This window comes from Aricia agestis, chromosome 7 (genome assembly GCF_905147365.1).
Source record: "Aricia agestis chromosome 7, ilAriAges1.1, whole genome shotgun sequence".
In the NCBI taxonomy this organism is placed as follows: domain Eukaryota; kingdom Metazoa; phylum Arthropoda; class Insecta; order Lepidoptera; family Lycaenidae; genus Aricia; species Aricia agestis.
This window is the reverse complement of record NC_056412.1, coordinates 13,884,112-13,905,346: the sequence shown is the minus strand read 5'-3', so window position 1 is coordinate 13,905,346 and position 21,235 is coordinate 13,884,112. Positions and strand designations below refer to the sequence as shown.

The 21,235-nt window shown below is 37.3% G+C and overlaps 2 protein-coding genes across 2 annotated transcripts; both read left to right on the top strand.

Moving 5' to 3' along the window:
• The first annotated feature begins 9,292 nt into the window (after positions 1-9,292).
• On the top strand, positions 9,293-9,943 carry LOC121729086. Its single transcript, XM_042117473.1, has one exon. It carries the CDS (start codon positions 9,293-9,295, stop codon positions 9,941-9,943), a length of 651 nt encoding a protein of 216 aa, XP_041973407.1.
• Positions 9,944-16,441: 6,498 nt separating this feature from the next.
• Positions 16,442-20,765, top strand: LOC121728752 (CLIP domain-containing serine protease 2-like). Its single transcript, XM_042117002.1, has 6 exons — positions 16,442-16,523; positions 17,183-17,323; positions 18,351-18,517; positions 19,282-19,390; positions 20,075-20,246; positions 20,448-20,765. The coding sequence occupies exons 1-6, from the start codon at positions 16,469-16,471 to the stop codon at positions 20,689-20,691; spliced, it is 888 nt and encodes a 295-aa protein (XP_041972936.1). The 5' UTR covers positions 16,442-16,468; the 3' UTR covers positions 20,692-20,765.
• Positions 20,766-21,235: the final 470 nt, after the last annotated feature.

The following is a 21,235-nucleotide window of genomic DNA, read 5'->3' as shown; positions in this document are numbered from 1 at the left end:
ATGATCAGCAAACACAAACCTATAGAGAACGCTGTTGAAAAGATAAACTCCAATCAAAAAACTTTAGAAACCGGTCGTAAACAATTTCAGGCTCTCTTGGTCCTTCCAAATGAGTTAGACTTATTACTGTGATGGTTGGGTTAAATGGGAAGATCGGCAAAAACGGGGTGACACATGGCGCCCTTTGTCGACGTTAACTTAATGACTGTTAAAATTATCTATAAAACCATCGTAGCGAGAAAACGGGATTGTACTAGATGACTTTCCCTATTTTCGTCGGAGGTTAAAAAGTCAATGTTCATTAGAACGAATGAAAGAAAATATTATGTAATATGACGTATTCCTAAGTCGATTAAATATCATGTTATTGAAAAAAATATAAGTTTAATGCATTCCTTTACGAAAATGACCTTTAAAGAACATATTTAATAATAATAATTATTATTACATTATAATTTATAATATCTGTAATGTCACGCTAAAATGCTCTAAAAAGCCAAGTAGGTACACATATAACAGGTACTTTTCAGGCAGCTGGTAATCATTTTTTGTGTAATTTGTATAATATCTATTATGGTAAGCACAGTTTTTTTTATACAAACTTTAGAACTTTAAAAACAATGTAATATCATTGTTAAGGGGTGCATTACCTCTATAATATTTTGGACAGATTAAGTAAGTATAATATTATATTTTATTGCATAAAAATGTACGGTTCATGACGTGATTTTCTAACTGTAAACGCATTAAAACGTATGAAACCCTTTTAATTTCCAGACGACCGTAATGTAAGCAATCACAAGATTCTACTGAAATCCCCCTATGAGTGCCTTTTCAAACTAAACGGTTCTTCGATCTAATTTTGTGTCGAAAGTCAAACAAATCAGACGAACCACTTACGGAGTCCTCACCACCGCAGTTTAATCATTGTTTTCCTATATTATGTAGTTGCAACTCGTTTGCGCTAGTTAAAATAGGTAATAATATGTCAATGTTTATAATTGAAATTGTAAGCAGGTACAAAGTATATTAAAAAAAAGTATGAATAAAAACAGCTTACAAAAAATATTTAGTTTTAGATTATTTTAGTTTAAGGAAGGATTTCTTGTTAAATATAAAATAGACGCTACGATAAACGATTCATGACGCAACCCTGTCGCGACAAAATTAGTCGTTTATTGTGCGGGAACCGTAAATTTTTCTAAAAAGAAAATTATCTTATATATATTTATCCGCCTACAACTTAATTTTTATAGCGTGAAAATCGTAACATTTTTCCGGTACAAAAAATATTATATTATGTCCTACAGCGGGACTTACTCCATTCCAAATTTCACCAAAATCAGTTAAAGCAGTTTCGTAATTATTATTATTAGCGCTAGGTATAGTTTTTTGAAAATAAAACAGAGCGAAAATATTAATGTTAACTTAAAAATTTAATAATATTTACCTTTATATTACCTATACTCTTTAGAGTTTAGTACATAATACAATTTTTTCCTGAGCGTTCAAGTGACTTAGCTATATTTCATTAAATATTTAACATTAAAAAAGGTATTACAAAACTTTCTATGAGGAAGAAATTAACGTCATGGGACAAATTACAGGCATTATTTTATACGTGGGAGAGCCATGCTTCGGCACGAATGGGCCGGCTCGACCGGATAAATACCACGTTCTCACAGAAAACCGACGTGAAACAGCGCTTGCGCTGTGTTTCGCCGAGTGAGTGAGTTTACCGGAGGCCCAATCCCCTAACCCCTACCCTATTCCCTTCCCTACCCTCAACTATTCCCTTCCCTACCCTCCCCTATTACCCTATTCCCTCTTAAAAGGCCGGCAACGCACTTGCAGCTCTTATGATGCTGCGAATGTCCATGGGCAACGGAAGTTGCTTTCCATCAGGTGACCCGTTTGCTCGTTTGCCCCCTTATTTCATAAAAAAAAGGCAGGTTACAAATTACGCAGCCGGTTTAAAAAGTCACTTCCACTCAACTTTTCCCATTTTTCAACGCGCGATCTTTGTAGTATTTGCTTTCAATGAATTTCGTTTGAATAAAACATGAAGCAATTGGTTTTAGTGATTCCAATTTGCATAATAATGAAATGTATCTTGAACTTTTTGGGCTACCGTGATTTGTCATTTAACGTTCCTCGTCGTCAGTTTTTTTAGTCACATTTTTTTCTATTTAGGCGCCGCCGTTGTAATGAATATCCAACATCTATACCACTGATCTATACTAATTAAGTATGTATGTTATCTCCGTAAAATAATTTATCATGATTGTTTCAGTGGTTTAAGTGAGATTATCACTTAAACCACTGAAACAATCATGGTAAATTATTTTACGGAGATACCTATAGTACTGTTTGTGTTTGCATAATGAAGTTGCGGTAACATCTTGTACAAATTATTATGTAAAAATAATAGCAAATAAATTACAAGTAACCAAACAAATAATAATATTATGATGTCTGTGTAAGGGTCAATTCAGAACGCAACGTGATGAGGCGACACGAGGCGCGACGCGGCATAAATTTGTATGGATTTGACAGATTTCAATTGCGCGGGTTGACATGTCAATCTGTCAGTTCAGTACAAATTTAGAAATACATCTTCGCGTCGTGATTCGTCTGAATTAACCCTATGGGTCAATTAAGACAGCAACGCGACGAGGCGAGGCGAGGCGCGGCATTAATTTGTATGGATTTGACAGATTTCAGTTGCGCGAGGCGACATGCCAATCTGTCAATTCAGTACAGAAACGTATCTACGCGTCGCGTTGCGGTCTGAATCAACCCTAAGGGTCAATTCAGACCGCAATGCGATGCGTAGAACTTGCATTTCTAAAGTACTAAATTGACCGACTTCACAGACGTCTCACCCAATTCAAATCTGTCAATTCAATACAAATTTAGAAAACCATCTACGCGTCCCTTCGTGGTCTGAATTGCCCCTTAACGTACATTAAGCTCAACTTATAAATTCATTTTCTCATCAGTAAGAAAAATTAAACGTAAACGTAACTTTATAAAATTAATATGAATACTTTTTCAAGCACTCAATTCTGAAATTCTCGTGCGGAATATTTTTAAGAGCCCGCAATATACATCAAGTGAAATGGAGTACCACTTAAGGCACTTCTTGACTTTCGTCTCAATAAATTAACGTGATTTATTGACAAAACTCAAAAGTCTGAAACGTCGGAAACTTTTGTCGTGTGCGGAAAGAAAGTGGAACTAATGAAACTCCGACAGACGTGCGGCTAATATCTGGAACTTTTAGGAAATATTGAGGTTGTATTTGGAAGGTGAAAGCTGGTATTTTATGTTGAACAATTTCAATTGGCCCATAAAAAATTATACGATTACAATATGAACTGATTGATAACTTTAAAAATCTCTATCTTCAAAATCTTTTACCCACATAGTAATGGGTATTTAATATTTATTGAAATCTTATACAGCGATAAACATAGACAATTACCAGTATGTCTTATAAAATAATAAAATATAATGTGTATAATTTCTCACCTACAAAATTGTTTTACAAGTTTGCCTTAAACAGTTTTACTTAAAAAAATATAGGTATATTGATATTACCATAATATAAGATTTATATCAATTTAATGGTGCAGCCCAACACTGCGGGCAAGTCTATAAATAAAAGTGTACCTTCTTGTGTAGAAAATAGAGTTTAGTTCATATAAAAATGCATCGCAACGCCTCATCTCATTGCAATGTGAACTAACTCTATCTGACGATAATGATGTAAAGCAGGGGTTCTCAAACTTCTTCGTGGCAGAACCCTTTTAAGAACCAAGTGAATTTTTGAAAAGATTTTTTTGTCTTTGAATGAATTATCTCCATTCTGGTGTCTGATGACATTTGTAAAAATAATTTATTTATCGCTCGCGGAGCCCCTGTAAGGTCTTTACGGAGCCCAAGGGGTCCGCGGAGCACACTTTGAGAATGGCTGACGTGGAGGCTAATACTTCGTACTCGTTCACCGCTTGCATAGCTTTTTATGTGCAGTGATAAATTAGCGGATGTCGAGCATTATGCTAAAATACCGCCATTTTCTTCGGCGACATTATTCGCAACTGTTCGCTCACGGAGCCACGAATAATTTTGAATAAATACTGCACGTGCTGTTTGCAGAAATAGGTTAAGAACGGACTGATGCAACTTTTTGTAGGGGTTAATTAACGTTTCTGAAATATTTGTATGCAATGAGCACAATTTATAATGTACACTAGAAAATTGTTTTGACTGCTAAACTGAATATAGACAATTTTATACGTGGGAGAGCCATGCTTCGGCACGAATGGTCCGGCTCGACCGGAGAAATACCACGTTCTCACAGAAAACCGGCTCGAAACAGGATTAGCGCTGTGTTTCGCCGAGTGAGTGAGTTTACCGGAGGCCCAATCCCCTACCCTATTCCCTTCCCTACCTTCCCCTATTCCCTTCCCTTCCCTACTCTCCCCTATTCCCTTCCCTTCCCTTCCTTACCCTCTCCTATTACCCTATTCCTCTTAAAAGGCCGGCAACGCACTTGCAGCTCTTCTGATGCTGCGAGTGTCCATGGGCGACGGAAGTTGCTTTTCATCAGGTGACCCGTTTGCTCGTTTGCCCCCTTATATTAAAAAAAAAATGTATACTAAAACGATAATGATATTGAAATAGGCAGGAAGATCTAATTTTTAAAGTTTTTAGCAGTTACGGCGTAGGTCAAGAGGATCTCAACTTTCTCAAAAACAAACAAAACAAAATTATCCTAAACGTCAAATGGTCTGCTTATTCAAGTATTCTGTATTCTTATGCCTTTTGTGCTCCTGCTATTACCGTATTATGCAAAACGACTTCAAGCAATTGCCTCAGCCCAGCATTTTCAATGGAAACTCCGTTTGTGAGAGTCTGCATTTAAGAATTTAATTTGTTTACCCACTCTGTCCACAATAATGATTTAACGACGCGAATAGTTCTGCATTTAGACTCGAAATCTTCGCTTCGAACGGTAGCTCGAGTCTTGCTTCGAAACTTGAATATTTCTTTAATTCGTTAAGCCCTATTCAATCAGCTTGAATTTCTTGCTTAATGCAGTAATCACTTTTCTAGATTTGAAATATCTTTGTGAAAAGAGTCAATTTTTTCGGAAAAATTTTGACGGTTTAATCTTGGTCGATCTGAAAATATCAACGTTGTTTTTTTATAATATACTTACATGTCTAATACAAAGTCTATGAGAAACATTGAACAACCTACAAAACCTAGTTGCGAGCATAAATTAAAGTGGAAATTCTTCATAGTTCCCACAACACGCGAACGTTATGCAACAACTTAAGAACATGGTTAAACTGCTAAACAAGCGGTTTGATTCTTTAGTTTCAGGAAACTGTATAGTAATAATATTATGATATTATGTTACACTAATAATACTATAATGAAGAGGTTTTAATAAAGGAACTTGCAACAATAATTAACAATAATAATATTAATAAGCTCATATTATAAGATACATAAAATGAAGAACCTCGAAGCTAGAAGCTAATAATATTTTATTATAATGTATAAATCCACAATTTTTTTTAATTCTGTGGTTGTTATGTGGTTAGGAGGGTATCAAAGATCGTTTAGTAGAAATATTTTTTTCTAGCGGCCGAAACTTGAAATAGGGCGAATATATAGGTAATATACATACAGGGTGTTAGGTTTAACACCGTTATCCTTAAAAAATATTAAAACCATCAAATGAGCCCGTCAAAACGCACAACTTTTTTATGAGAACGGGCTCATTTGATGGTTTTAATATTTTTCAAGGAAAACGGTGTTAAACCTAACATCCTGTATATTATATTCGCCCTATTTCAAGTTTCGCCCGCAAGAAAAAAATATTCCTAGCAAACGACCTTTGATCCCCTGTTCAACCCCCTTAGGCACATCTAACCACACTTGATGTTCGATCTGGTTATTGTTCATCTGGTTATTGTTTAAAACTAATTACCCTACACCATGTGTAACAAAACTGCAATTTGCCTCCATTTTGTATATTTTGGCGTTTAATCTTAATTTGTAGAACATTTGTCGGACGCGTAATGATCACATTATGCACGTGTTAACATTTTAGCTGCACTGCGTACGGTCTGCGCAAAAATCATTGCAATTTTACCTTAAATAATAAATATATTGTATTTGACAAGATATTTTGAGCATTTCCGCCTGATTTCTATGCAAAAAAGTGAATTCTAAGAAGCTCTGTATCTGGCAAGTTTGAATGCATAATAATAATAATAAGTTAAGTACTACGATTTTTAGTATGAAAGTTAAGTATGACGAAATTATTGTTTTCTGTAAAAAAAAACTCTCCGTCCGCTCTAATCAGAAAGCCGTCCATTTTCCCAAAAAAAGTAGCCTATGTCCTTTCTCGTGGTCTACTCTATAACTGTGCCAAATTAGATTGAATTTGGTCCTTTAATTAGTGGGATGAGCGGGTTAAAACAAACAAACTCTTCAGTTCTATAACTTAAGTAGCTTTACAATTATACATAGCGCTAATTTTGCTAGCCGTACTATTACAGTATTTTCATTACGTCCCGTAGATTTACACACCGGAGCCGTAAGAAAATGAGAATGGGTGTAAGCCAAGAATGCCTCTCCTCATTATGCCGCTATTTGAATATAGTTTACCTCAAATTAATTGCTAGTTCATACATCATTCTGTTAGCTTACATTCCAGAAAGTAAATAAGTTGGCACGAAATTTTATGGCTTTAATTTCAGAAGACTTATACTGTCTCTTAGGAAACGCGTACTCGTTTGTGATTTGATGCTCAAAAGAACTTTTTTGTTATTAGATAGCATTTAGCAAATATAACAAACTTCAAATGGAGCGAACAATGATTATTAATTTACAATAGATTGTTAAAATAAGTTAAAATAGGCCTGGGGCACCAATATACAGGCTTCGGCTTAGTTTGGGCTCCAAGTCTCCTACAAATTACTACATTGTAATTTTTGGGAGAAAATAAATAAATATTATTATTACTATTATTATTAATTTCTGACCAACGATCGCCCTTAAATTCTGATATGTTAATATAGGCAAGATAACTTGCCCCTTGCTACTTTTTGACTCCAATTATTTAGACAATAATGAATGCAGCGCTATTTTCTTAAAATTCAACTCTGTATTAACCTATCGGTTGATAATTTTCACATCAAAGACTAAAAGACTTTTAATTAAAGGCGATTAGCTTGTACTACAAATTAACCATTCCCTTATTCCTGAAATTTGGCGCTGCCCTTTAAACAAATACAAGACGCTCCAAAATTACCGACCGTGTTGTCTTGCCAACTTATTATTCGTTCCAAACAGAGGGTGACTCAAACACACCACTTAGACACCAAACAAGGGTGTATTAAGTGTGAGTTAAAATTTAAATTGATTCCACCCTCCCGAGGAAATTCAAAATAGTGTGATCTGAAGCGGGTAACGTACAGTTGTGGGATTTTTCTGCAAATTGGACGCCTCGGGCCGTTTAAAAGAAAGGGGGTTGGACATCATCTATATAAAAATACATACGATTACCACGCTCTATTTGGAAGGGGAATCCCCTGATTGTTATGTGCGAAAGAGTTGGAGACATATTATGTATAAACCATAAAGATAATATACCTAGCGGAATAGAGCAACAATCTCGAGCTGTCGAACGAAACCGAAATTGGTTTCATCTGTGTGTAAAAATATGTGTACGTATACACTTACACAAGCAAAATTGAACATGAATTCTATGAGATTAAATTGTCAACGTGCGGCACGTGCCGACTGGACGTCAAAAAAAGAGTGCATGGCAGCATGTATCACACGTCTCTTTTTATTACGCAGTGTTACTGATAGTGACATCTCTCTAGGCCTTTGTTTCTCTATTCCGCTAGGTATATTAGCTTTATGGTATAAACAAGTAAATAGTGCAACAGCGCACTTGGAAAACTTAATGTTCCATTTATGTACTTTTAGAGAAGTTGATTAATAGGTAGATGGCGGACCCATGCTATGTCGCGTTATGTCGAACCCAGTCAATAGTTTACGGCTAACATTGAATTGACATAATCTGGCCAAATAGCGTAGGTCTGCTATCAGCCTATGAATCAATTTCTTCTTATGAAATAAGGGGGGCAAACGAGCAAACGGGTCACCTGATGGAAAGCAACTTCCGTCGCCCATGGACACTCGCAGCATCAGAAGAGCTGCAGGTGCATTGCCGGCCTTTTACTGAAGTGCCGGCCTTAGACTGAAGTGGTGTCAAAACCATGAGACGCAAATAAAAATGAACATCCTGGCCTCGCACCACTCTAAACATGATTTCCGTTCTTTTTGGAAACATACAAATAGGCACCAAGCTCGGCCAGGCCTACCGATTTCTATTAACGGGGTAAATGAGTCTAATAAGATTGCAAATTTATTCGCGAATCACTTTGTAATAAAGTCTCCTCTTGGGCCCTCACTCTCAATGGTGAGTGCTGGTCCCGTCGTGGACAGGAATATATTTTTTAATACTAAGTCAGTAATTAATGTTATTAAATCCATGTCAAAAGGAAAATCGCCTGGCCACGACGGGCTCAGTATTGAGCATCTAAAGTTTGCTGGCCCACATCTTCCTAGATTGCTTTTTATGCTGTTTAATTTTTGTATTGGACATAGTTACATGCCAAATGATATGATGCGCACAGTGGTAGTACCTATTGTAAAAAATAAAACGGGTGACCTAGCCGACATTAGTAATTATAGGCCTATATCACTGGCTACCATCTTGTCAAAAGTGTTTGAAAGCTTGCTTAATACACAGTTAAATAAGCATGTTCAGTTACATGACAATCAGTTTGGTTTTAGACCTAAATTGTCCACAGAAAGTGCAATACTGTGTCTTAAGCATGCTGTCAGATACTACAATAAACGTAAAACACCAGTTTTTGCTTGCTTCCTCGACCTGTCTAGGGCATTTGACTTGGTTTCCTACGACATACTATGGAAGAAGCTGGAACATCGGAATTTACCACCAGATCTAATTAAAGTCTTCAAGTACTGGTATGGGAACCAAGTCAATTGCGTTAGATGGGATGGTGCGCTGTCTGCGCCATATGTGTTGGAGTGTGGAATGAGACAGGGGGGGTTATGCTCGCCAACCCTGTTTAATATTTATATAGATGGCCTTATTGGTGAGCTCAGCAGCACCAGAGTCGGCTGCTATATAGATGGAGTAGGTATTAATAATATAAGTTACGCGGATGACATGGTGCTGCTGAGTGCATCAGTGTGTGGGCTGAGGAGACTGGTAGCCATGTGTGCAGCGTATGCCGCCTCGCATGGACTAGTCTACAATGTCAAAAAAAGTGTGGTCATGGTCTTTGAGGACGGAAGTAGACGCTGGTCGAATGTGCCCTCTGTATCTATTAATAACTGCGTGTTACAGAGGGTACACAAGTTTAAATATCTAGGACATATGCTGACTTCCGACCTCAAGGACGATGACGACATAGAAAGAGAACGAAGGGCGTTGTCGGTTCGTGCTAATATGTTGGTCCGTAGGTTTGCGCGCTGTACGAGGTCAGTCAAGATTACTCTTTTCAGAGCATTTTGCACGACCTTCTACACGTGCAGCCTGTGGAACACATACACGCTTAGGGCCTACAACGCTCTTCGTGTCCAGTTTAACAACGCATTCAGAATGCTGTTGGGGCTTCCCCGCTACTGCAGCGCTTCGGGCATGTTTGCTGAGGCACGCGTGGATTGCTTCTACGCCACTATGCGCAAACGATGCGCGTCCTTAGTGCGAAGAGTGAGGGGGAGTACCAACAGCATTCTTGCTATGATAGCTAGTCGACTCGATTGTCCATATGTGCGTCACTGCTGTGCCATATCTAACGGTATGGAGCAGAGGTGATGCACAATGTACTCAAAATAGGTATTATTATTTATTTAAACTTATAAAGATAATTTTACTAACATAATTTATAAGCCTTTACTAACAAATGAGTCTATGTAACTTGATTTAATAAACTATTTCATTTCATTTCATTTCATTTAAAAGGGAATAGGGTAATAGGGGAGGGTAGGGAAGGAAATAGGGGAGAGTAGGGAAGGGAAAAGGTTAGGGTAGGGGATTGGGCCTCCGGTAAACTCACTCACTCGGCGAAACACAGCGCAAGCGCTGTTTCACGCCGGTTTTCTGTGAGAACGTGGTATTTCTCCGGTCGAGCCGGCCCATTCGTGCCGAAACATGGCTCTCCCACGTATAAACTATATAACGATGGTACTATGTAAACGCAGTGTCCAGTGAGTGAGCACGAAGTACATCTAGGTTGTAAAAATGTTACCGCGTGCACAATAAATAGTTTCTCATTACCTTAGAAATTACTTTTGTTCTGTTCGAGCGTAATAAGTCCTTTTAAGGATGCCCTAGATCTGTCAGCTGAGGCACTCTGGCAGGACATTAAGACTCGCCGGTCTCCCAGGGACCGGACTGTAAAAGTTGTGCGGAGAATCTGGAGCATTCTGCGACGAATTTCAGTAATTACTCATTTCTGTTTGTGACCTTGCAAGGATTCGTTGTAACATTTTCTTTATTACTACAGACTAAAAACAAAGCCGCTTCTCGCAGTCTGTACAACAAAAAGGGTAGGGATCTAGGTATGCTGAGAGCTACAAAACTTATTTTGTATGATTCATAAAAATATATTGAAGTGTAAAAATTTATCATCCACTTATTAATTGGTTGACAATATCGTGTTAAAACTCTTTATAGCAAAAATAAACTTCAATATTTTTTATTAGACAAAAACAAACGAACTAACATAAAAAAGTAATCTAAGTAGAGTCCGTTTCACACGGCAGATTGGACGAAGGCGGATCAGCGCTAATGCTATGTAAATTGTTCACATTTTACATCGAAAGCTTTCTTGTTCCGAATTCCTCGTTCTAAAATTTCAGTAATACTAATGTCGTTGTTTGTTTGAAAAAAAAAAAGTATTATCCGCAAGTTTTAGTGTACTAAGAAAAATCGCTTTCATACATTGCATACGTGGGAGAGCTATGCTTCGGCACGAATGGCCCAGCTCGACCGGAGAAATACCACGTTCTAACAGAAAACCGGCGTGAAACAACGCTTGCGCTGTGTTTCGCCGAGTGAGTGAGTTTACCGGAGGCCCAATCCCCTACGCTATTCCCTTCCCTACCCTCCCCTATTCCCTTCCCTACCCTCCCCTATTCCCTTCCCTTCCCTTCCCATCCCTACCCTCCCCTATTATCCTATTCCGGGCTATATAAAAAGGCCGGCAACGCACCTGCAGCTCTTCTGATGCTGCGAGTGTCCATGGGCGACGGAAGTTGCTTTCCATCAGGTGACCCGTTTGCTCGTTTACCCCTTATTTCATTTAAAAAAATCAAGCCACACATTTATAATAGTTTCAAAAAACATTATAATATGTGGCCGTCTCCCATTAATAACGTAACTGATGCAAGCATAGTGTCACAATAGACATAACGACCAGTAGTTCGACTGCAAAGACACGGACAGGTTTCAATATCTGTCAAATTCGTCGGGTTTCACTAGGATTATAAGTGGAATATGCCTCGCGCTGGCTGATATAATTTATTTTTAAATATTTAAAATAAAGATTTCAAAATTGGATTCTGACAATTTTAATCGCATGTGCCAAAACACAAACAACAATAAGGCCAAAGAGGAACACGTCCATCGAATATGTCATAGTTTTAAATTCGTAGGTAACAAGTTAACAACCCTAGCGACCATTTTCGTCATAATACGTCAAATTTAAAAATTTCAACATCAGTTCTAAGCCGGCATACTCTATCATTCTGTCGACTCTGATAGTGTTATCCACTGCCGAGCGAAGAACCTATCCTTATTTTGGAAGTCGGTTGAAAATACACGTGCAGCTTCTATGGCCCAGGCAACAAGGTCTATGGAAGGTCCCATGTTTTTAATTTGAAACTACCATAAATTCCGACATTTTTTTTTAATATCATAAATAGACGCTTCACACCACGTCAGCCTGGCCCCGTGCTAAGTACCTGAAGGACTTGTGTTACGGGTACCAGAATATAACGGAAATATATTAGTACTTTTATACTATACATATATTTAAGATTTTTATTTTATTATGATACACATATTTAATTTAATTTTACTGTAAGTTCGCGCTAAAGCACCTTTTCCAAACGTAGTCTAGAAGCGATGAGCGACGCTCATCCCTCCATCTGCCCAAATCAATCTTAAATATTGAATTTGCGTCGTAATCCGATGGAAACTCTTACGGGGTACGAGCCTCTATTACGTTTTAACACAATTTGTTTCGAATTTTCACCTTTCGTATGCGTCTTATACAACGGGGGAATCAGAATTTTAATAATTGACATTTCGAGTGGCAATCTCAATATTTAGCATTAAGTCAGGGTTATAAAGTTTTGGTGAAAATATTTTGGGGTTCCTTTGTGAATAATATGAATCTGTCTTAAGGGCCAGGGCCCATAATAATACAGTAGACTCAAATCCATTATGTCTCAGTCTAAAATCTAGGTGCACCGGTGGGCAAACCCTTGGCCTGCAGAAGCCACACAGTGACAAAATAAACAAGTAGCAAAACATTTTCAAGTTTTGTAGTTTACGTATTTAGCATTTAAGCAGCACTACTACTAGGCCTTTACATCCGTTGTGGATGATTTATACAGTATTTTTCAGAGCGAAGTAACCACTCCTCAAATACTGTAGTGCCTGAGACAAGTTTTTAAATGTCCGTATGGTTGCCCAAGCGCATAGGGCATCTCGCATCATAGTCGGCCTAGTCCAGAGGAAAGAACTAGTCAATACGTCTGGGACCAACTGTGTGCGGGTTTCCTCACGATGTTTTCTTTCGCCGTACGAGCGTCCGTATTATGTACTTGAGATAAAAAAATGTCTCATAGGTACACGACTCCACCCGGGTTCGAACCTGCACCCTCTAGGAGTGCGAACCGAAGGTTTGCCCATTAGGCCACGGACGCTCTTCATAGCTCATCATAGCATAAACTCATCGACCTCATAAATTCATGTGTTGGGTTTTAAGGATATGTCATATATCCTTAAAACCCAACACATGAAACAACACATTATCGTTAAAAATAAGTTTACAACAGAATTTATTGCACTATAGTTCGTTAATATTAATTCGGCATGTAAATCCAAGGCCCAAATCGATTTATTACGGCGAACGCTCGTAATCCGAATTTTAAACGGTCTGCACACTTTTCAGTCTGAAAGTTTCGCATAAACCCCTTTCAGATTTCCCTTTATAATATCTTATTAACTAATTCCGATGCCGTCAATACGCTTTGTATATTGTTTGATGGAAATAATAGGGATTATTTTGTATTTAGAGCAGGAAATTTACCTTAAAAGGATGCCGCAATGTTATATATTAAGTAAGTTATAATCTCATGAGTAGATAATTTTGGTTATTGTAAACTCTTATTGAGTTTATTTAACCTACAATAAGCGTGATTGTTACTTTTGAAAATGTAAATTACTTTTTTTAAAAGTTACATATTTTTAGAGATACAATAATAAGCATTTACCATTTTAAGGTAAGGTAGTAAAGATAGAAAAAATAGCCCATAGACGGCCCTAAATTACATAATAATAAAAAAAAACGTAGCAGTCAAACCGAAATGAGAAGAAATGTAACTGTTTGTGTTTACTGCCTCACAGGTACCTGCTGCATGACGCTACAAAATATAATATAGCCTTGAGAATTTTTTTTTATTTTTTTTATGAAATAAGGGGGCAAACGAGCAAACGGGTCACCTGATGGAAAGCAACATCCGTCGCCCATGGACACTCGCAGCATCAGAAGAGCTGCGAGTGCGTTGCCGGCCTTTTAAGAGGGAAATGGGGTAATAGGGGAGGGAAGGGAAGGGAATAGGGGAAGGTAGGGAGGGGAAGGGAATAGGTTAGGGTATTGGGCCTCCGGTAAACTCACTCACTCGGCGAAACACAGCGCAAGCGCTGTTTCACGCCGGTTTTCTGTGAGAACGTGGTATTTCTCCGGTCAAAGCATGGCTCTCCCACGTATAGAAACGACGAAAAAACATAATATACAAAATGTAATAAGTATAACCTCGAGAAACGACGAAAAAATATTTCATTGCATCGTTCTACGCCGTGAGGGGGCTACTAGCTACGGTACTCCAATGAAATAATAAATATCATTTTTTTTTGTGTTACAAATAAATTGCAAATACGTCAAGTTTTGGAATGAACTGACCACCAGTGTACAGCTGTATGTACTTAACACATTTTTTTCTGATCATCATCAACACAATCCGCGAAAATCAACGAAAAGAAGCTCTCTACCAGAGCCTACGTTAATTTTTTGTACGGGCTTTTAGTACCTAATGATTAATAGTTCAGCGACGAACATACATCTCTCTTAGGCTGGCCAGCGTTACGTGACCTCTCCCGCCGGCTCTGTTGTTACAATTTGTTCGTGCGAAGGCACAAAATGATGTACCAAACAGGTCATTGTATATTTGATGGCGCATTTTAGCTAATGGCTACTGGATTTAAAGGATTCAGTGCTCGATGGTTGTTTTTATAGATTTTTGATAGTGACAAAAATATGGCTCACTTACGACAATAATAATATCTTATCTTCTTATATTCTTATATATAAAAATGGATTTTCAAATGTGTTAGTCGCGCTAAAACTCGAAAACAGCTGAACGGATTGGGCTGATTTTAGTCTTAAAATATTCGTAGAAGTCCAGGGAAGGTTTTAAAGTGAAACGAAGTTCACCGGGACAGCTAGTCTTATATATGAAAATGGATTTCCAAATGGGTTAGTCGCGCTAAAACTCGAAAACGGCTGAACGGATTGGGCTGATTTTAGTCTTAAAATATTCGTAGAAGTCCAGGGAAGGTTTTAAAGTGACACGAAGTTCGCCGGGACAGCTAGTGCTATAAATAAAATCTCAATTAACATGGTTTATTGTGGTTCAACTTCGAGAACTTCTTTTGTTCTAAGCTATAACCAATGTATCTAGAACACCGTAGCATTAGGTTAGTTCGTTCATCACCGAAAATACTGTAGAAACTGCAAGGTTTGTGTCATTAAAGTAACCCATGTTTTTTCTTAGGACTCCAAGTCCAAGTATCTCCTCTCAAAATTTCATCAAAACTTGATCGTGTAGGGAAAACATACAGAGAGACAAGTAAGAATTTGCACCGAGGTTGACCATGGTTCGGAAGGTGCTGATAGAACTTCTGACTCTTTATAGATACAAGTTTGGGAGTTTCGGCGTTGTTTTAAGAACGGAAGCATATTATGCTACTATGCAAATTACATTCAACATCATCATCACTACCATAAACCATTATATTATACCATGCATCGTTCCATTAGGACCGTAAATTGTTACATTTTATAGTCTTTTATATTTCACTTAAAATCAAGCATTGAAACTACAGCATATCTAATTATCTATATTCTACTTAAAATAAAAATAAATTTAAATTTTGTTACGTCCCCAAGCGGCAACCGGCTGCCGCATATCAATTATTGAAAATATATTGTGTCTGCGATACCCACGATGGAGGTGCTACATTAAAACTCGACAGTGGGTGATTTTAGTCTTGGATAATTAATAATTCGTGGAAGTCCAGGAAAGGTTAGGGGGGAAGTGATACGAAGTTCACTGGGTCAGCTAGTAAAACATAATATTGTTCTACTACACAAAATAGGTTTAAGGTGAGGAGAATGGAAAGCCAAAGAAACATATGTTTTCAAACGGGTGGAGTCGCGGGCAAAACCTAGTATACAACATGACTGGTGAGACATGTTCAATACTTGAGGAGAGTACTCTGTAGTCTGTACTCGATTTTCATTATAATTGTGTAATAAAATTATGCACTTTTTTATAATTAAAATTAAGTAAATATGTTATTTTTTTTCGAATTTTCCTTTAAATAAAAGAAACATGGAAACTAAGTAAATTACGCGGCTAGGCAAGTAGGCATACTATGCAGCCGGCGCGGCGGCGTACGCCATCAAAGAAAACACCGCGCCGCTATCCTTCCCGCGCGCGGTGTCCATGCGTTGGGTAAATAGTTATTTAACTTTAAGCTCTACATTAATAACTCAGTGATCAATAATTGATATTTTTTTTATCTAATATAAAGCCAAATATCACGTCCTCGAGTATTGAACATAATATTATTGTCTCACCAGTCACGCAGTGGAATGTATTAAAAATACAAGGAAATATTATCACTTGACATTTTTATAAATTAGGGAATCCCAAGTGGATTTCCTAGAGGAAAATAATATTATCAATTCGAAGTTATTTTATCTGTCCAGGTCATTTTAGTTAAGTGGCCAAGCTCTACAGTTCAGGTCGTGTGTAAATTTAAAAAATGATGAAATATATTCTTGTTTGTATACTTGTAAGTGCCAGAGGGCATCAAGCAAGTGAGTATTTTTATAAATAACTCTATTAACTAATATTAAGTAGCTACTCATTATTTATTTTCCTAAAATAATAAGATTTACTTATTTCTAGAGCAGTTTTTCCCAACCTGTGGTCCGCGGACCCCTGCGGGTCTGTGAGTATACGTATGGAGGTCCGCGGTGTCGTCTCAGGGCCCGTACCACGAAACGGTTTTGAGACTCAAACAATCGTAAGGGAATGTTGCATCCTACTTTAACAAACGTGAAATGACGTTGTTAGAGCAGGACGCGGCATTCTCGTCCGATTGTTTGAGCCTCAAAACGGTTTCTTAGTAGGCCTACTGGACCATACATAATCAGATTTTTTTGCTGTTTATTTTATTAAGGGGGTAAAAACTGTATATGATTTCCTAGGGGTCCGTGGTAGAAAAAGGTTGGGAAACACTGTTATAGAGAGTTAGAGTTAAAAAAACTGAAAACTTTTAATTTATGTTTTGGCTTATTATATTGCCAACGTACTCAAGGACTTATCAATACTTTATGATTATTTCAATTTAATTTAATGCTGAGTTTGAAAGAAAAAAATCGGAATTTAAATATCAAAATTTTGATTAAAATTTCAGTAATCATGAATAGTCTCTGAACTCCGGTTTTTCATCACGAATCAATTTAAATTTTAGATGGTGCGGATCCTGAGGTTCACCCAAATGCTGGCCTCCTGCCGGACGCCTGTGGGGAGATCGCAGAGAGGCGTCTCGCAGAAGGTCCCGCTGCTGGACTGTATGAGTTCCCCTGGATGGCCCTCATCTCTTATGATACTAGTAAGTAGGGAGTCGTTAAGGCCATCCCCCGAGCAAACGACCTTAACCTACCGCGTTACCGAGATCGCACCAAAACCCTATTTTTTTTACTTATCTCAGTTCAAAATTGATCTAAAAAAATAAAACGTGGAATATGTAGTTTATGACATCGATCTCTTGGTGTGTGTTTCAAATAAAAGTAATTTGTAAATACTAGGGAGATGCTGAAAGTATGCTTGAATTTTAATAAATTGGTTTTACTTTGGACGCTGATATCATGAGTATAATAAACAAAAATAGGAAATTAATAACGTAGAAAGGAATGTTCGTATACTGAAGATTATTGTTGTATATTTATTATAATTTTGTAGCTTTCAAATTATGAGTTATGAAGCTCTAAAAAGCGGTAAATTACGGCATCTCTGGTATGGCATGGGGTCCGATGAGGTTTGGTGCGAACTGCGGGGCTAAAATAGTCACATTAAGCAATTCCTCTCAATCAATTCAGCAAATGAACTGTCAAAACTGTCAAACTGACAAATGTCAAATCAGTACAAAACTACAGAAATGAATTGCAAGCAGAGTTGCATTTTGCGATTTCAGAAAAAATGAATCATATTATGATTCATATCATGATTCTTCAAAGCGACCATTTTAGCCCCGCTGATCTTTAAACAAAAATTATTATCACTGAGGTGCTTTAGGTTATCGATGTGTGGCCTATCTGACCTATTTCATGCTATTTTAATTATTTTTGGAACTTCGACACAGAATACATAATATTAGTTGACTTCGATAACAATGATAATCTTTCGTTCCTTTCTTTATATAGGTACATAATATTATTATTGTTTTTTTTGTAGCTACTACAGAACATGTTTATGAAATGTTCACAGAGTAATTAACTAACTCACATAACCATTTGGTATAAGGTTAACATTATAATCATTAACAAAAATTAGGCACACAATGTGTTGTAACGTTACATACAAAAAAAAATTGGCAAAATGCTTCTTTCATATTATAAAGCTAATATTTTATTTTTCAGAGCACGGGCGCGATTTTAAATGTACTGGAACCATTATCAACTCGAGGTACATTTTGACAGCAGCAAACTGTATTAAAAATTTGAAAATAGCAGGAGTGAGAGTCGGAGAGTACAACAAGTGTACGAGCATCGACTGCCAGCTAGATCAGTGCGAGTCTCATATTCAGGTACGGTAAAACTATGTAGGCATGGGCGTACCCAGGTAGGGGCAGGGGGGAGGAGGGCAGAGGAGGGGGCAGCCCTTGAAGATAAAATACACGTCAATTTTCCTGGCAAGTGGGACCTGATCGACGTAGATCGTGCATTCTGTAGAGCTACGCTATCGTAGTGGCAATCTTGGTTGTCCATCATGGCGCACCCTGAAAGAGGCCTAATTTTTTGCTGTGGAACCCTATGGATATTCACACACTTGGCCCATCGATATAACGTTTAATTAATTTCAAGTCTAACTATCACTTATTGGCTGTACGAGAACAAGTTTTATGATATTTAATGTGTTATTTATAGTCGAGTGTCAGCTAGCCTCAATGATATACCAACCTGTTACTTGACACAACAACCTGTTTCTATTATAGGATTTATTTTATTTGTTTTTTTACCATTTATATTAGGGGTCATCCATAAAGACGAATGTCACGCCTTAAGTGTGATGTGTGTAAGAGGGGGTCATTCCTAAGTTTTGTGAAATCACATTTTAAATGTAATGCATTAAATTGCAAAATTTTTAATATCATTGAGGTGGTTTTAATTTTTACATTTAAATTTGCAAATTGATGACATTACGGGGAAAGGCCGACCACCTGACCACCTAGCCACAGCTAAAAACCATGAAAATCGTGTGACGTGCTTTATGGATGGTCTCACGTCATGGCCATTAAATCTGTATCTGTATTCTTGGAGTCCTTATTATATTCTATGTTTCCTTTTTTAGGATATTACTGTAGACGAAGCTATAGTCCATGAAGATTTCACGTCACAAGCAAATGTGGATAACAACATAGGTCTTCTGCGCCTGCACGACCCGATCGACTTTACCTTTAGTAAGTTTATAAAGACAATGTTACTTGTAATAATTACAGACGTAATTGGTAACTCAATGAAATTTTTCGCATTACCTGAGTGTGAAAGTGTCTTTTATCAATAAAAAAATTTGAGAATTATTTAACCCTTAAGAGCCCGTACTATCTTTTCTACTGCTCTCTTCACACTGACGCCCGTCTTTCATATGCCGGGTGAAAAAAGACGATCGCCAAGTTAGTGGGCAGTTATAGGTATTCTGGTTTTTAAAGGGTTTTTTATATTAAAGTGGTAAAAAGTAATTCCAACATTGTATAGACGATTTTCTCAACAGTACATTGTATTTTTTTCATACCGTTAAGACGTCAATACAATCCATAAACAGGTGATATTCTAAACCTTTTACAGCAAAAATCACAAAACTGTCGCGGGTTTGAGTTGGATTATTTAAAGATACTTAAAAAAAATAAAAAATCTAGCTGCAACATTAGATTATAATTGAAATGATCTTACATGTTGTGCATTAAAACTTATAGAAATACTGTATTTTAACTGTTAAATCACGTCTGTTAAATGAGCGAAATCGGCAAACTTTCGTATACGGACTCTTAACCACCTACCACATTATAATATACTTAATTGCATAATTTTGACTTTCATAGAATTTGAATAATTTGTAATTAACGTTTTGTTTTTCAACTTTCCAGAAAACGTGGCTCCAATATGTCTTCCGGTATCGAACGCACTGAGCAGCGTGACCATCGACGGTAAAACAGCGACTCTCGCAAGCTGGAAGTTCAGGAAAACCAGCTCTTGCGCACTAAACAAAATCAGCCTTCCATTAGTAACCAGAGATGAGTGCATCAAGAAACATGAAACGTATGTTAAAGTTATTTATCGCAAAAATCATTTATTTTCACAAAATGTATTCTAAGTAATTTCTTCTAATTAAATAAAAAATAAATTCATTTCTACTAATTGATTACAAGTAAATTATTTTAAAGTCATTACAGCATGTACTTGGTTTTTCGCTTTTAAAAATTTGGACACAGATCGTAATTATAAACCTGATCTTTTTAGGAGTTCATTTGTGAAGCTGGAGATAAGCGTCAACCAGATTTGCGCTGATGAGAAAGCGGAAGACGCCTGCGGCATCGTCTCCGGGGATCCTCTGATGCTGGAGGCTGGTGACCAGGGGGGACGCAGGATGGTGCAGTACGGACTCTCCTCTCACGGACTCACACGCTGTGGGACCGACTACCCCGGGATTTACACCGACGTCTCCAAATACATGGACTGGATACTGTCCAATTTGAAACAATAATTTTAGCTGAACTGTGCACATAAAATGAAAGCATGACGTAAATGTGATTTCCTAATAAACTGTTTAGAAGCTTACAATTTTTTTCTCCGACTAATTGCGACGACCGTCGACCACTGCTGTTTTTGCGTAAAGAAAAAAAATCGGCCAAATGCGAGTCACCCATGAAGGGTTCCGTAACGTTATAATGCAAAGTAGGAAAAAATGTTTTTGTATGGGAACCCCCTTAAATAAATATTTAATTTTATTATTAACTATTAAAGTACAAATATAATTAAGGATTTTGTGAAAATATTAAGTTGCCATTATATCAGATTTTTTTGGGACTGGTCCAGTTTTTTTAATGTAATAAGGGGCAAACGGGTCACCTGATGGAAAACAACTTCCGTTGCCCATGGACACTCGCAGCATCAGAAGAGCTGCAGGTGCGTTACCGGCCTTTTAAGAGGGAATAAGGTAATAGGGGACGGTAGGGAAGGGAAAAGGGTATGAAAATTGGGCCAAATATTCCATTTCAGATATCCTGGCATTAATTTTTTTGTTAAAA